Source organism: Saimiri boliviensis, chromosome 2 (assembly GCF_048565385.1).
Source record: "Saimiri boliviensis isolate mSaiBol1 chromosome 2, mSaiBol1.pri, whole genome shotgun sequence".
Lineage (NCBI taxonomy): Eukaryota > Metazoa > Chordata > Mammalia > Primates > Cebidae > Saimiri > Saimiri boliviensis.
This window is the reverse complement of record NC_133450.1, coordinates 204,793,971-204,811,749: the sequence shown is the minus strand read 5'-3', so window position 1 is coordinate 204,811,749 and position 17,779 is coordinate 204,793,971. Positions and strand designations below refer to the sequence as shown.

General features: G+C 42.3%; 1 protein-coding gene across 2 annotated transcripts in view; it reads right to left on the bottom strand.

The window, feature by feature from the left end:
* The window catches only part of UGCG (UDP-glucose ceramide glucosyltransferase), a 44,829-nt gene that overhangs the window by 15,563 nt on the left and 11,487 nt on the right, over positions 1-17,779 (bottom strand). For both annotated transcript variants that reach the window (XM_039475082.2, XM_074395172.1), the window contains one exon: positions 5,788-5,929. In XM_039475082.2, the coding sequence (XP_039331016.1) occupies positions 5,788-5,929 (142 nt within the window). The remainder of the gene's footprint in view (positions 1-5,787; positions 5,930-17,779) is intronic.

Genomic DNA, 17,779 nt, shown 5'->3' with positions numbered 1-17,779 from the left:
TAGACTTCAACAGTAAATTAAGAAAGCCTTTTTTTCCTCTCTCTTCTGAGACAGTTTCTTGTCACCCAGGCTGGAGTGCAATGGCGATCTCAACTCACTGTAACCTCCGCCTCCTGGGTTTAAGTGATTCTCCTGTCTCAGCCTCCAGGTAGCTGGGATTACAGGCGCCCACCACCACACCCAGCTAATTTTCATATTTTTAGTAGAGACGGGGTTTCACCATGCTGGCCAGGCTGGTCTCGAAATCCTGACCTCAGGCGATCCGCCTGCCTCAGCCTTTCAAAGTGCTGGGATTACAGGTGTGAGCCACCATGTCCAGCCTAGAAAGGTATTTCTTAACACTTGCCTGGTTGTGTCAAAATTACCCTGGGAGCTGGGCACGGCGACTCATGCCTGTAATCCCAGCACTTTGGGAGGCCCAGGTGGAAGGACTGCTTGAGCCCAAGAGTTTGAGAGCAGCCTGGGCAAAAAGGTGGGACCCTGCCTCTACAAAAAATGTAAAAATTAGATGGGCATGGTGGGGCATGCCAGTGGTCACAGCTACTTGGGAGGCTGAGGTGGGAGGATTGCTTGGGCCCAGGAGGTTGAGGCTACAGTGAGCCAAAGACTGCACCACTACCTTTCAGCCTGGGTGAGAGTGAGACCCTGTCTCAAAAGAAAAAAAAAGAAAAAAAAAACGGCTGGGCACGGTGGCTCATGCCTGTAATCCCAGCACTTTGGGAGGCGAAGGCAGGTGGATCACTTGAGGTCAGGAGTTCGAAACCAGCCTGTCCAACGTGGCGAAACCCCATCTCTACTAAAAATGCAAAATTACCCGGGCATGGTGGTGCATGCCTGTAATCCCAGCTACTTGGGAGGCTTAGGCAGGAGAACTGCTTGAATCTGGGAGGCGGAGGTTGTAGTGAGCCAAGATCCTACCACTGCACTCCAGCCTGGGTAACAAGAGCAAAACTCCATCTCAAAAAAAAAAAAAAAAAAAAAGAAAGAAAGAAAAAAAAAAAAAAGAAAGAAAAAACTACCCTGGGGTATTTATTTTAAAAAAGAGAACTTGGCCGGGCGCGGTGGCTCAACCCTGTAACCCCAGCACTTTGGGAGGCCGAGGCGGGTGGATCACGAGGTCAAGAGATCGAGACCATCCTGGTCAACATGGTGAAACCCCGTCTCTACTAAAAAATACAAAAAATTAACTGAGCATGGTGGCGCGTGCCTGTGATCCCAGCTACTCAGGAGGCTGAGGCAGGAGAATTGCCTGAACCCAGGAGGCGGAGGTTGCGGTGAGCCGAGATCGCGCCATTGCACTCCAGCCTGGGTAACAAGAGCAAAACTCCGTCTCAAAAAAAAAAAAAAAAAAAAAAAAAGAGTACTGGCCCCTATTCTAGACTTTTGAGTCAGAATCTCTGGGGTGATCTGACATGTAGCCAGGTTTATAAAATCCTGAGCTGAAACCCTAAATTTCCATTCAGTAACAACCAAATTTTTAAAGTATTTGTCCGTAACATACAAAAGTACTACTTTGTTATTTGTAGGATATGTATCCTAAGTAGGGATTTTTTTTTCAGAAGTGGCAATAAATTCATGCTGACTCAATGACAAATTTCCTATCAAATCTTTTCTAAAACTGATTGAATGGCCGGGCACAGTGGCTCATGCCTATAATTCCAGCATCTCAGGAAGCCAAGGCTGGTGGATCACTTGAGCTCAGGAGTTTGAGAACAGCCTGGGCAACACGGTGAATCCCTGTCTCTATTAAAAATACAAAAAATTAGCCAAGTGTGGTGACGCATGCCTGTAGTCCCAGCTGGAGGCTGAGGCAGAAGAATCACCTAAACCCAGGAGGCGGAGGCTGCAGTGAGTCGAGATCATGCCACTGCACTCCAGCCTGGGTGACAGAACAAGACTCTGTCTCAAAAAAAAAACAAAAACAAAAAGAAAAACAACAAAAAAAGACAACATAAAACTGGTTGAACATTTTTAAGCACAGAAGGGAGGTTAATTATGACCATGAAAACATCATAAAGCTAACTAACTCAAGATAATGACAAAGTCTGTTTTATTTACTTCCACTGATAAGCATACACAAGTAAAAAGTAGAAATAAAATGTTTACAGTGCCTATGAGCATAAAAACAATTGTTTGCCCAGTACATATAATCTCAGCAAAAATTGCCAATAAAGAAATTTGTGGGCCAGGAGCAGTGTCTCATGCCTGTAATCCCAGACTTTGGGAGGCTGGGGTGGGTTGATCACCTGAGGTCAGGAGTTCGAGACCAGCCTGACCAACACAGTGAAACCCCATCTGTACTAAAAATGCAAAAATTAGCCAGGTATGGTGGCACATGCCTGTAATCCCAGCTACTTGGAAGGCTGAGGCAGGACAATCACTTGAACCTAGGAGGTGGAGGTTGCAGGGAGCCGAGATTGTGGCACTGCACTCCAGGCTGGGTGACAGAGCAAGACTCTGTCTCAAAACAAACAAACAAACAACAATCAATTCCGTAATTGCGAAAAAGAAAAAAAAAATCATAGTTACGATAGCTTCACTCTGTTAATAACTGATAGTTAATTTAGGTATTCTTCACATGGCCAGAATTTACTGAAGTAAAGCCAGCAAGCCATTTTAGATGCAGATTACTAAATCTTCCTGCTACTGCTTAATTTTTCCCCAAATCCCTTCTATACTGGTGCCAAATGAATGCTCAGTGTTGTAGAAAATGAACTGCATCACCTTCTCATTCTACGTCTTCCTAAGGAGTGAGTACCAGTATAAAAGTAGATTTGTAAGATATATACAGCACAAAGATCTTTCAGGGCAACTAATATAGTCTCACCAAAACTGAAACCTAGAAATTCAGAGCAAGTACCAGTAGCAGCAAATTTTTTTACACATGTCCAAAATTAAACACAATTTTAAAACTTCAACGTATGCTCTATTATTTTTCTCCCAAATGGCCTCTGATGGTCCCCATCGAATACTAGAGGAGAAAGTTATGTCCAAAATGACATTTCTATATTCTGGTAATAAACGACATTCACACCAGGCAAAATGCAAATAAGAAAGGGCGCTGCGCCTGGCAGTCATACAAATGTTTATTTTGTGTCTCCTTGACTCCCTGGTGACACAAATGCCTTGTCTGTTCACACTCAGATATGTGTGATTTCAGTGACTTTTGTCTCCTGTAGAACATTTGCCATTGTATTTGGTTTTTACAAAGTAAATAAAATGTTGTGAGATCAAACATTTCCCTTAGATTGCAGGTACTTTGCACTTTCCCCCTGCTTTCCAAACTTTCTATTTATACAGCTAAATACACTTATATAACTAGAAAATAAAATTCTGTACTAACAAAGAATAAAACAAGCTCCTGTAGATGCTGTTACTCATTTTACAATGAATGTCAAAATAACTTTCTCCTCAACCAACTTCAATGAGATAACCAAACGGAAAAAGAACTACTACTCTAAGTGAAACCAAGAGCTCTTGAGGTCATTCTAAACTGTAATTTCCAAAATTTTTTAATTTTTATTTTTTTGAAGTTGGGGTCTCACTGTGTTGCCCGGGCTGGTCTTGAACACCTGGCCTCAAGCAATCCTCCCACCTCAGCCTCCCAAAGTGCTGGGATTACAGGCACAAGCCACCATGCCCAGCCAAAATCTTCATTCAGAAGAAATCAGTTACGGGGTCATTAGAAATGTTCATAGTCAAGGGATATATATATTCCCAGGGTTACTTTTTAAAATTCTTTTGGTGGGGCCTGGTGGCTCAGGCCTGTAATCCTAGCACTTTGGGAAGCTGAGGTGGGAGGACGGCTTGAACACAGAAGTCAAAGACCAGCCCAGGCAACATGGCAACACCCTCTTTCTACAAAATATACAAAAACTAGCCAGGTGTGGCAGCACATGCCCAAAGTCCCAGCTGTTAGGGAGGTTGAGGTGGGAGGACTGCTTGAGCCCAAGAAGCCGAGGCTGCAGTGAGCCATGATTGTGCCACGGTGCTCCAGCTTAGGTGACACGGCAAGACACTGTCTTAAAAAAAAAAAATTATTTCTACAACTAAACTCCTCACTAACTTCCTCAAACATTTAAATCCCGTAACTATCATCTCAAAAGCGCTACAACATAAAAATTCCATAACTCATTTTAAGAGTGACTGAATGGAAAGTGAAAGATGATGATTAAAAAACTGAAATGTGAGATTCAGTTTCACAATGATAATGCATCTGATTCTAAGCTATGCTCTAAGATTTATTCATAATCAATGAAAAACTTCTTTAATTCATAAATATTAATTCTCCTTTGCATTTACTTTTATGGAGCTTGAAAACCTTCCATTTTTCTTACTGCAAAGCTTATTTTACAATTAATTTTATTTATATCATTCTTTCTGAATTACAGAAAACCATGTTTTTATATTTTTTAGTTTGAAAAAAGTATATACAATTATAGCTTTTTTTTGTTTTAACTTTTTATGTATATTACTTTTTTAAAAATTACATATTTGATTGAATGGTTAACACATGTATTTAATTCAAATCTAAAATTATTAAACATATAAACAGACACAAACTAGAATATATAATTTTTTGCTTTAAAATAGCTTCTAATACTCCAAAATTGGCTTCTAAACTTCAAAACTCCAAAGCAATAATATAAAAACACTAAAAAAAAATAACTGAATGATACTCATGTCTACCTACTTAATAGGGGCTGCATTAAGGCTATCACATCTGTGTCTTCTCTATTCTTTTCATTGGTGCTACCGAGAAAAATAAAGGCTAAAAGAAAAGAAATAAGAACATGAAAACCAGTCACCATGAGAAGTACAGTGTGCATATCATCTTCCTTCTGTTTGAGCTACCCTGTCTAAAAAAATTAAGAGGGCTGACTCTCCCAGTAGCAAAAATAGCTACGGAAAAACTGAGGCAATAGGGTAAAAACTGAGGCAAGTGAACAGAGACCGCAAAGGGAAATTAAACTGTACTGAGAGTCAAGTGGGTAGAAGCTTAAAGACACGTTCTTCTCCCAAGTGATCTGTTACCACCAAAATGCCCTTTCAAAGGCAGTGTCTCAAATACACAATTTAATAGAAAACTGCTGTAAAGCTAAGTGCAAAATCAGAGAATATTAAGTTCTCCGAAGAAACTACAGGTGGACTAAAGGAAAGTGATAAAAATACTTTCATCTCAAGAAAACTGGAAGTTCCCTAATTAAGGGAGTATACTGAGTTTATAGATATACAGATTACATAGTTAAATGGTAGAAGCAATACAATTAGCTATTAAAATCAGAGCAGTAAGGAAATTATAAATGAGGTAAGATGAAACCCTACCTTACCACTAACTGTAATCTATTTTGGGGTCAAAGCCAATGTCTCCGGGGAAGTCATGTTCGGTTCTAGTGGTTCTGCAATCCATTCAGACCACTAACACTGCTCTCTCCCTCCCCTTGTCTCCTCGTCTCCTCTTGCTACCGCTCACGTCCAACTCTTATGGAAGAATGTTTTTATTTTCAGACTACCAGGCAGTTGACAATGCCTGAGTTTTAGAAGGTATACTCAGGGATCTCTACTTCACATGGACATATAGCTGGTTAGACCCCTTCCTCAACTCAATTTCTGTTCTGGGATGACTACTACTAAAGCTTATATTTGATGAGGCCAACATCATCATGAATTTTTAGTACCTTCACCTTATATAGTGTTGAAATCCCTAAATGTTTATCATGAAGGGAACAAAAGAAAACAAAAAACCATGGTCTAGCCCATTCCTAATGAATTCAACACTGTACTCACTTTGGGATAATCCAATTCAAAGAATGTTTCCAGGTTGTTGATTAAGTTAGGATCCACCCCTTTCAGGGGCTTCAGAAGAGAGACGCCTGGGAGCTTGCTATAAGGCTGTTTGTCAGCTGCCTTCTTGTTGAGGTGTAATCGGCTAAAAGGCAAATGATAAATAAATTATTTCTATAGAATACATTAGTATGAAATGTATCCAATCAAAGCACTTACAAGCTATCAATAAATCACTAAATTCTAAGTTAAGATTTTTGAAAGCTGACATCTTTCTACAAGAAGATCTGAACATGAAGGGAAGGAGAACCAGGTAAGCCTGGCTTTGAATGCGGTCTGACACAAATTTGTAAACTTTCTTAAAACATTATGAGATGTTTTTGCGATTTTTGTTTTAACTCATGAGCTATTGTTAGTGTCAGTGCATTTTGTGTGACCCAAGACAATTATTCTTTTTCCAATGTGGCCCAGGGAAGCCAAAAGATTGAATACTCTTGATGTACTTACTCTCTGACTATTGCTGTATTCACAGAACTATGCCAGCCAGGTATAGCACAGGCATTCAATGAAATACATGGTGAAGAAATGAATGGCAGTGTTAGCCTGAAGATTAACTGCTCTTCATCTTAAATTGCCACTGAAGTGGCCACAGAACTACAAAAGCAGGTAAAATATAACCCCGTCTGCAGCAGAAAATTATGGAAAAAATAACCAGAACATTCTGAGAAATTTCTTTGCAGTGAGATAATATACAATGCAAAGAAGTGTCAAGCAGACTGCATGGCAAGCAAGTAATGTGATAACTGGAACTCCCAATATTAAGAAGGTCAGAATGGCAGGGGTAGAACAGAAGGAAGCTGAACCTAAGGAAAAAACTCAATGATGAGAAAAATGTCTATTAACGACACTGGAAGATATACCAGTGCCACCAGTTAACAGGTAAGTGACCAACTGGCCAACGTTCTCACTGCTGGTCCATTGCAAGGATGCTGTAGCACAGCAGGGCTCCTAATGAAAGAAGCAATGCCAGCCAGGCACGATGGCTCACACCTGTAATACCAGCACACTGCAGGGCCAAGGCAGGTAGATCACTTGAGGTCAGGAGTTCGAGATCAGTGTGGTCAACATGATGAAACCCTATCTCTACCAAAAAAAAAAAAAAAAAAAATTAGCCAGGCATGGTGGCAGGTGCCTGTAATCCCAGCTACTTGGGACGCTGAGGTAGAAGAATTGCTTGAACCCAGCAGGTGGAAGGTGCAGTGAGCCAATATTCTGCTGCTGCACTCCAACCTGGGCGACAGAGCAAGACTCCGTCTCAAAAAAAAAGAAACAATGATGGAGAAGAGAGAACGTGCCCCAGCTAACATCAGGCTGTCACAAGATGCCACTCAGTACAGTGGAGAAGTTTCTAAAGGAAGCCACTGAAGGCTTCCTCCTAGTACATGGCAAATACTTCTCATAAGCAAGTCTCCAAGCATTTGACAGTAATTAGACACTAGAACGATCATGGGTCCATCTGCAAGATATTCTAAGACATACGTTCTTCCACATTTTAACATCTCTGACATCAACGGTACCTTACAATTGCTGCCAGCCAGATGGCAGCTCTGACTTACTGTGAAAATCAACTAATGAGAACTTCTAGATGATCAAAAAATACTTGCATCAATGCATCTTGATTTCATAAAATCCACTATTAAACTAGGAATGACTTTTAGAGGGACACCAGTGCCACAACCCAGATCAGTTAGCCACAGGCTTGGTTTCTAACTAAGGCAGGTGTGTGCTGCAGCAAACATCTAATGTTTTAGACAAAGCTATACAAACAGTTTTACACACACACACACACCCGGGGTTTACAATGGAAAAAGTTTAAAATCAACAAGAAATTTAAAGAACAGGGTCACAACAACTTCTGATACACCAAGTACCAGAAAATACTGGAGCACTATCTATCACAGCGTTAAAGTGAGGTCTGGTCTAGCAGTTGCTTTTTACTGGTTTGCAAATGAGAAACAATTAAGTGAAACCTTTTAGAAACTTGTATAGCAATTTAACATTGCCATGACATCAAGCATGTGATTGGCAATTTATTTTTAGCATAGTTTACCAAAATATCAGCTCATGACAGATTGGATTTTTTTTTTTTTTTTTTTTTTTAAAGACAGAGTTTTGCTCTGCCACCCAAGCTGGAGTGCGGTGGTGTGATCTCAGCCACTGCAACCTTCGTCTCCCAGGTTCAAGTGATTCTCCTGCCTCAGCCTCCCCAGTAGCTGGGATTACAGGTGTGCACCACCATGCCCAGCTAATTTTTTGTATTTTTAGTAGAGACAGGGTTTCACCATGTTGGCCAGGCTGGTTTCAAACTCCTGACCTCAAGTGATCGGCCCACCTTGTCCTCCCAAAGCACTAGGATTACAGGAGTGAGCCAATGCACCTGGCCAGATAGGAAAAATTTAAAGAACAACTGCTTTGCCACAGATAGTTTGGAAAATATTGATCTACGAAGTTTATCTAGAGGACTAGACACAGGCAAAACCATGATCTAAAATGCATATAAACCACAGAAGGGGCTGGGCGTGGTGGCTCACGCCTGTAATCCCAGCACTTTGAGAGGCGGAGGTGGGTGGAGGTGGGTGGATCACGAGGTCAAGAGGTTGAGATCATCCTGGCCATGATGAAACCATCTCTACTAAAAATACAAAAATTAGCTGGGTGTGGTAGCACACGCTTGTAGTCCCAAGCTACTCGGGAGGCTGAGGCAGAAGAATTGCTTGAAACCAGTAAGCGGAGGTTGCAGTGAGCTGAGATTGTGCCACTGCACTCCAGCCTGGTGACAGAGCAAGACTCCATCTCAAAAGAAAAAAAAGGATAAACCATAGAAGTAATCACTTTTATTTCCAACAAAATATCAGACTAGATGCCTGAAACCCACCCAGTAAAGAACATCTAGACTGTTGGGGAAAAAATTTATATTACACAATCGGTTGACTGAACCAGATGTATATATATGAGACAGGGTCTTGTTCTGTTGCTCAGGCTGGAGTGCAGTGGCATGATTATCTGCAACTCCCGAGCTCAAGCAATCCTGCCACCTCAGCCTTCCCAGTAGCTGAAACGACAGGTACACACCACCACACCAGGCTAATTTTTTATTCTGTTATGGAGATGGTGTCTCCCTATATTGCCCAGGCTGGTCTTGAACTCCTGGGCTCAAGGAATCCTCCTGCCTTGGCTTCCCAAAGTGCTGGGATTACAGGCATGAGCCACCACCATGTTCAGCCCCTGAACCGGTAATATATTCACATGGTTCAAATCACCAAAAATATTAAGAGGGTCTCATAAAAGAAATCTGTCACCAATGCCCCCACATCTTCCTGTTTCCATTACTGCGTCCCCAGCATTAGTAGTTCACTGTCCTTCCAGAGGTTTTAAAAATGCATGTACAAGTCAAAATATAAATATATATACATATTTATGGTATCTATTATATATGTACATATTAATAGATACTTTTCTCTCTTCCTTTTTAATACAAGTGTAGTAAAAGCATGTTTTTAAATACATAATTTAATCATTAGGAAAATAAAGAAGAGGCTCTAAGATCAGAAATGAGAAAAAATCTCTCAGTGAATGTTGGAGTCCATGCTTGCCTCCTGACCATCTATTGGTCCCTGGTGACCTGGAGATGGAGAGAAGCCTGAGATAAGAATGACAGGACAACTGTTCTGAGCTTTGTATAAATCTGGACTCCTGAAAGGCAAGCAGAAAAATCCTGGTCCACAGAGGGAAGATGCGGATGCTATTTAACGTTGGATTCAATCCTCAGTGAAACAGAATATAAGAAAAAAGACAGGCCGGGCACAGTGGCTCATGCCTGCAATCCCAGCGCTTTCAAAGGCGGATCACTTGAGGTCAGGAGTTTGAGACCAGCCTGGTCAACATGGTGAAACTCCGTCTCTACTAAAACTTACAAAATGTGAGCAGGCACGGTGGTATGCACCTGTGGTCCCAGCTACTCGGGAGGCTAAGGTCCGAGAATCGCTTGAACCTGGGAGGCAGAGTCTGCAGTGAGCTGAGATCGCACCATCGCACTTCAGCATGGGCGACAGAGCATGTTTTCAAATAAAAACAAAAACAAAAAAAGAAAAAAGTCTTATTGGAGAACACCTCACCATATGGGTTTGGGCCGAGAATGAAACTTACCTGTGTACCTGAACAAAACCCAAGAGAAGAGAAGGAAATGAGGAGAATCATCATATTTGACCACAAGTAATATGAAAAGAACCACACAAGTTCTCGAAATGACACTGACATCAGAAACTCAAAAGATAAGTAACACAGAATCTTGCATACTCACAGTTTATGAAAGAATTGGACTCTAGATTATAAGAAACTACCCAGAATGCAGCCCAGAGATAGGGACAGGCAAAGACACAGAAACCACGAAAAAGTTTGAGCTGTGGATGACAGAAGAAGCAGCTCTAAAATGCCAGTGATTTTTATCTGTTGGTCGCCCTGTGTGATCTTTAAGTGCCATTAAACTGTAACAAAACATGCAGGTGAAATGCTGACCAAATAACAGAAATCTGGCCCACTTTAGCTGGGCATGGTGGCACGTGCCTGTAATCCCAGCTACTCAGGAGGCTGAGGCAGGAGAATTGCCTGAACCCAGGAGGTGGAGGTTGCGGTGAGCCGAGATCGTGCCATTGCACTCCAGCCTGGGTAACAAGAGCGAAACTCTGTCTCAAAAAAAAAAAAGAAATCTGGCCCACTAATAATCTCAGTGCCTGTGGCAAGGCTTTAGATTAAACACAGCAGCAACAAAGTCATCTAAAGTACTGAATAGTCTAGAGGCGATTACATTTGGGTAAAGTTTAGAGTAGATCCTATTTTTCCCTTCTCCCAGGATGTTTTACTTTGAATACTCTTAGATACACCTCCTTTCCTCTGAAGAACTTTTTGTATTGAGAATGGGGTAATTTATCATAGACTCATTCTGACTCTCCCAACAGCCACAAAGCCCTCTCTAGGTTTATGGATGAAGAGAACTGTCAAGTACTGTATCTGAAATTTCTACTCAAAATAAGCCAGACTATATCACAGAACCTTAAAAAAAAAAAAAAAAATTGTGCCTCCCCTCTGTCCTTGTCTCTCTCTAATATTTTGTTTCCAAAACCGAACAGGCAACCCCAGGGATCAAGATACTACCTTGCAGAATACCGTTTTGACTTAACGTTTTGACTTACGTAATGCAACCAACAAAGCCACTTGGTACAAATTACTTGAAATGTTTGCCAAAACAATAAAAGAATATTCATTAGGTCACCAAATAAACAAAACACCTCTAGCACTTGGCTCAGCACACAGTGGTACTCCATGACTACTTTGCAGTCACTTACTGAACAACATATTTAGAGCCCCAAATGTACACTAGTCATTATCGTATGCACTGGAGAAGCAACAAGCAACAGGTGGATTCCCTACTGTCAAGGAGCTGTGGCTTAATGGGGAAGTTTGGTTGCACACGCCCAGAAGCTCTTCTCCTTACAAAACTCTTACAGATGTCAACAAAGCTTTGCTCTGGAGCATCATTCCACAGACAGAAACAACGCCTTTGGCCATGACCATTGTGCTGGAAACCAATCTACAGATTTCTACAGAGAAACCATGAGAGAGTTTGAGATGTGGATGACAGAATAAAAAGCTCTAAAATCCCAGCGATTTTTCTCAAAAAAATTTTTTTAATCCCAGAGATTTTTTTCAAAAAAAAAAAAAAAATTTTAAATCTCAGTAATTTTTTCAAAAAAATTTAAATCCCAGTGATTTTTTTTTTTTTCAAAATAAAGGAAAGTTTCCAAGGTCAGAAGCAGCCTTCTGGGCCAGTGCAGTGGCTCATGCCTGTAATCCCAGCACTTTAGGAAAATGAGGCAGGCAATCACTTGAGGTCAGGAGTTCAAGACCAGCCTGGCCAACATGGCAAAACCCCATCTCTACTAAAAATAGAAAAATCAGCTGGGTGTGGTGGCACACGCCTATAATTCCAGCTACTCGGGAGGCTGAGGCATGAGAGTGACTTGAACCCAGGAGGTGGAGGTTGCAGTGAGCCAAGATGACACCACTGTACTCCAGGCTGGGTGGTAAAGAAGGAGGAAGGGAGAGGAAGGAAGAGGAAGGGAAAAAGGGAGGAGAAGGAAGCAAGGAGGGAGGGAGGGAGGGAGGGAAGGAAGGAAGGAAGGAAGGAAGGATAGACGAACAGGCATTATGATCAATTGCCTAATGTCTCAAAAGTGGCCTCGATGGTGGAGTCCTTAAAGTGGGCCAGTATTATAAGTGGCTCAGAAGAGTCTTAACAGGTTTTACTGGTTTCCAACCAGTTTTACTTTTAGTGTCTCAGATCAGGGTTTCTGCATTTCCTAGACAATATGAACTTCAGCCTATGATTCCTACACGTTGCACAGGCTTTCTCGCGGGTGTCCATTTCCACCCTCAGCCTAGGGCAGATGACTTGCTTTCCAGGTTCTATGCTGGGAATCCAGTTCTTACCTTCCTATAATGCATTTGGCTTGCAGCCTTGACCTTTTTGTTGGAGAAGTGGTGGTGAGGGGGGTACTTTTTATTGATGCATAATGTACATATTATAAAATCACACATACAGCTTAAAGAGTTTTCTCAAAGTGAAACTCTCATGTAACCAGTACCCAGATCACAAAACAGTATTAGCAGAACCTCAGAGGTCCCCCCGTGTCTCCTCCCATGTACTGCCCTCCTCTCAAGGGTACTCACCATCCTGACTTCTAACAATGCACATCAGTTTCGCTGCCTTTAAATTTTTACGTACATGGAATCCCACAGCATGTATCTTCACGTCTGACCTCTTTGGGTTGCGTTATGTTTGTGAGATTCATCCATGCTGTTACATTTAGTTACCATTTATTCACTCTCGTTACAGGATAGTATTCCTTTTGCTAATACACCACACTTTACTTTCTATTCATGGCTGTTTTGGTTGCTTACAGTTTGGGATTATTGCAATTAGAGTGCCGCACTGTCTCTGTCCTCACACTAGTACTAAAAACCCTACTCTTCCCACCACCCCACGAGCCTTCAACTTTTGGAAAAGATGAAGAAACGGAAACTGGATTTATCCTCTCCTGCCTGAAACATCCAAACAATCCGTAAAAAAACACAGGAGACAACAGTTTTGAAGGTATTGGACATCAAGCAAAGGAGGATAGTGATTCCTATGACACAGAAAACAACTAAGGTAGGGTGGGCATGGTGGCTTATGCCTGTAATCCCAGCACTTTGGGAGGCCAAGGCAAGAGGATAACTTGAGGTCAGGAGTTCAAGACCAGCCTGGCCAATATGGTAAAACCCCGTCTCCACTAAAAATATAAAAACTCATTAGCCAGCCATGGTGGTATGTGCCTGTAATCCTAGCTACTTGATTGGCTGAGGGCAGGCTGAGGCAAGACAATCACTTGAACCTGGGAGGTGAGGTTGCAGTGAGCCAACATCGCACAACTCCACTCCAGCCTGGGCAACAGAGCAAGAGTCCATCTCAAAAAAAAAAAAAAAAAAAAAAAATACAGGCAGGGTGCAGTGGCTTACACCTGTAATCCCAGCACTTTGGGAAGCCGAGGTGGGTGGATCACAGATCAGGAATTCAAGACCAGCCTCGCCAATATGGTAAAACCCCGTCTCTACTAATAATACAAAAACTAACCAGGTGTGGTGGTGCATGCCTGTAGTTCCAGCTACTTGGGAGGCTGAGGCAGGAGAATCACTTGAACCCTGGAGGCAGAGGCAGCAGTGAGCTGAGACTGTGCCACTACACTCCAGCCTGGGCAACACAGAGAGACAAGAAAGAAGGGAGGGAGGGAGGGAGGAAGAGAGGGAGGGGAATGGAGGGAGGGGGGAGGGAGGAAGAAAAGGAGGGAAGGGAGAGAAGGGGGGAGGGAGGAAGGGGGGAGGAAAGGAGGGAGAGAGGGAGGGAGGGGGGGAGGGAGAAGGGGGGAGGGAGGGGAGGAAGGGTATAATTATTGGATGGATTCAGCATAATTATTGGATGGATTCAGGATAACAGGGCAGACAGATATGAAGTGAGGCAAGAGGCAAGAAGGAAGGGAGGGAAAATGAATTGAAGAGCTGGAGTCAAGAGTCCAGAAAAACAAAAAATCCAGCACCCAACACAGTGAAATTCAAAATGTCTGGCATCTATTAAAAAATTGCCAGGCATGTAAAGAATCAGGAAAATATGGTCAATAATGAGAAGAAATACCAATAAATAAAATCCCCGCTGGGATTCAAATTGGCAGACAAGACCAACCCACTGCTTTACATTCCCTCTTCATTTCTGGAATGTGGAGATTTCCCTTTCCTATTTTCAGGCTCTGGGTATATTAAGTGTCTAATCATGACAGCATTTCCATGTGTTAATAGGAGAGGTGGTTCTCACGTGCATAGGCCACCTCTCATTCAGAAGTAAAGTCTGTACAAGACTCTGCAAAGCCATTATCGCCTAAAAGCCATTATCGCCATGGATACAGCAGGATTGATCCTGGGATGGAAAGTTTTTGATCATGCAGCACATCTTGGAGGAGCTCTTTTTGGAATATGGTATGTTACTTATGGTCATGAACTGATTTGGAAGAACAGGGAGCCTCTAGTGAAAATCTGGCATGAAATAAGGACTGATGGCCCCAAAAGAGGAGGTGGCTCTAAATAAAACTGGATTGAACAGTAGTGGTGCGTCTGGTCGTGCTGCCCGAGAGCCCCCGGAGACATCGGCCCTCGAGTGAGCACGGCTCTGCTCCCACCTGGAAGACACTGGCATCGGCCCCCCGGGGTTTTCGCTGTGTCTCGCGGTCTGTGTCTTTTTAGAAAGTGAATTATGAAAAGTTGTGAATAAAGGCTTCTGTCCAGTTTGTAAAAAAACAAAACAAAACAACAAAACAAAAACAGACTATCAACAAAGCATGTTTAGAACACTTTGGGAGAAGACAGACGGAAGCATCTAACTATCCCTAGGAGGCAGTCTTTCCAGACTTTCATATTCCAAGTGTGATCCATGGACCAGCAGCACTGGCATCACCTGGGAGCTTTTCAGAACTTCAGAATTTCAGGCCTCGCCTCCCAGAAGTACTGAAACTGAATCTTTAGTTTAACAAGATCTCTAGGTGATTCACAGGCACACTCAAGCTTGAGCAGCACTGCTTTAAGACTCATCTCTGCTATAAATTCTTCGTGACTTCACAGACAAGGCTGAAAAGGCCTGGAGCTCATCCCTTAGACAAGAAATAACCATGAAAGGCTAAAAGGAAGCAATCAGGATCATTTTCGTATTTATAGAAGTTAAGAGAATAAAGTACAGGCAGGGGATATGGAAGGCAAGGGAAAAATATTATAAAAATCCAAAAGAAAGAGAGGCACACAAACCAGAAAGGCATCAGAAACAAGTGAAAGGCCAGACATGGTGGCTCAAGCCTGTAATCCCAGCCACTTTGGGAGGCCGAGGTGGGTGGATCATCTGAGGTCAGGAGTTCAAGACAAGCCCAGCTAACATGGTGAAACCCCGTCTCTACTAAAAATACAAAAATTAGCGAGGCAAGGTGGTGTGCACCTGTAATCCGAGCTACTCAGGTGGCTGAGGCAGGAGAATCACCTGAACCTGGGAGGCAGAGGTTGCAGTGAGCCAAGATCGTGCCACTGCACTCCAGCCTCAGCTACAGAGCGAGACTCTGTCTCAAAAAAACAAAAACTAGGAGCTAAAGTCATCTACCAAGAATGTGGTAGAACAGAGAAGATTTAGAGAGGTTTTGTAAGTGATGGGTGTCAGAGCTCAATACAGAAAAAAAAAAAAAAAAAAAAAAGCATTGCCAGACAGCACCACACACAGGTTTAGCTGAGTCCTGAGACTCCCAATGTGCAGTAAGTAGTATTAGTCCACATGGCTGTGTGATCACCCTCTGCAGGATTTTCAAAGTTGAGCAGCTATAATTATTGGATGGATTCAGGATAACAGGGCAGACAGATATGAAGTGAGGCAAGAGGCAAGATAATGAAGTGATGAACTGTGTGGGCTCTGGGCTATGCGGAGAAGTAAATGAAGCCAAGAGGTGGCAGGTGCTGGACACAACTGTGGACAGACAGCCTGGGGCAGTCATTCTCAGCTTAGGCTGCACATCCGTGTCACCTGCGGAGCTTTAAAAATACTGATGCCTGAACCAATTTAACCATGTCTATAGGGGTGAGATCCAGACAGCAGTTGTTTCTTTTTTTTTAAGCCCTCGATGTGACTCCATAGTGCAAAGTTGACAACCACAGGTCTAGAAAGACTGAATGACTGAAGAATGAAAAAAGGCCTATAATCCCAGCACTTGTAAAGGCCATGGCAGGAGGATTGCTTGAGCTCAGGAGTTCGAAATCAGCCCGGCCAACAGGGTGAAACCCCATCTCTTCAAAAAATACAAAAATTAGCCAGGCGTGATGGTCCGTGCCTGTGGTCCAGCTACCCAGGAGGCTGAGGTAGGAGGATTGCTTGAGCCTGGGAGGTTAAGGCTGTAGTGAGCCATGATAGCACTAATGCACTCCAGCCTAGGTGATAGAGCGAGATCCTATCGCAAAAAAAAAAAAAAAGCCAAGGTGGGAACTTTGAGAAAGATCAGCTGTTATGAGTTGACTCAAACTGTGGGGCCTGTGAAGGAGCAGTACGAGTGGTGTAAGAATGTGAAAGAGTAGACGAGAATGGACAGGCGCTCTCTCTACAGTGACCTAAATGTTGCCAATTATCAGAAACTAAGATTCACAGCAACTGGAGAAATTCCTGTACAGATACCCTACCTCTATGGATTACTTCCAGGGTCCTTTTAGGTTACCTGTGGCAGTATACATACACTGGCAGTATATAAGATACAGAACCTGGGCTGCAGGCAGATTGCCTGGGTTTCTATTCCAGCCTGCTGGCTGTGTGTCTGTGGACAAGTTACTTCTTTATCATAACTTTTTAAAGTGTGGATAATAGTACCTATCTCATTGGTAGTTGTGAGGAATATATGAGATCAAGCCACAAGGTAAATGTACAATGATAGCTATTACTATCCAATTAAAAGAAAAAAAACCTGCTAATTTCAAGGACAATTTCCATCAAATGGCACTTCTCTGAATTACCATAATTCTGATAAGAGATTTAGAAATATCAAATATTGATGAGATTCACGTACCAAAAAGGAAGGACCGGAAAATTTTGAAAGACTCTTTCCTATATATTTCTATTAGGTCATTAAGGTGAGCTTTAAAAAATAAACAAATAAATAAAACCAACTCTTGTGTATTAAGAGAAATTAAAGAGGAGAAATGGAATGAACACATCTCATGCACGGTTTTAAATTATGTCCAATATTTAGGTTAACATTATATTGAAAATTACATGTACTTAACAACAAATTTGGCCGGGTATGATGGCTCAGGCCTGTAATCCAAGCACTTTGGAGGCCAAGCGGGCAGATCACCTGAGGTCAGGAGTTTAAGACCAGCCAGACCAACATGGTGAAACCCCATCTTTATTAAAACAAAACAACAACAACAACAAAGAACAAATTTAATGTTCTGTAGACATCATCCAAAAGTGTAAAGCGATGTTAGGTATGACAGTAAGGAACATTAAATATCATTAATTATTACCCATCAAAAATGGCTATTACTGTTCATTTTGGCTTTTGCTTTTTGTTTTGTTTTAGCTGAGTTCTCCTTTTAAACTATTAGCTGAGTTCTTGCTTGGGCAAAGATGCTGCATAGTCCTGGCTTCTCTTGTTTTTGAAGATGGAGTCTGCAGTGATGCGATCTCAGCTTATTACAACCTCTGTCTTCCAGGTTCAAGTGATTCTCGGGCCTCAGCCTCCCATGTAGCTGGTGTTACAGATGTGTGCCACCACGCCCAACTAATTTTTGTATTTTCAATAGAGACAGGGTTTCACCATTTTGGCCAGACTGG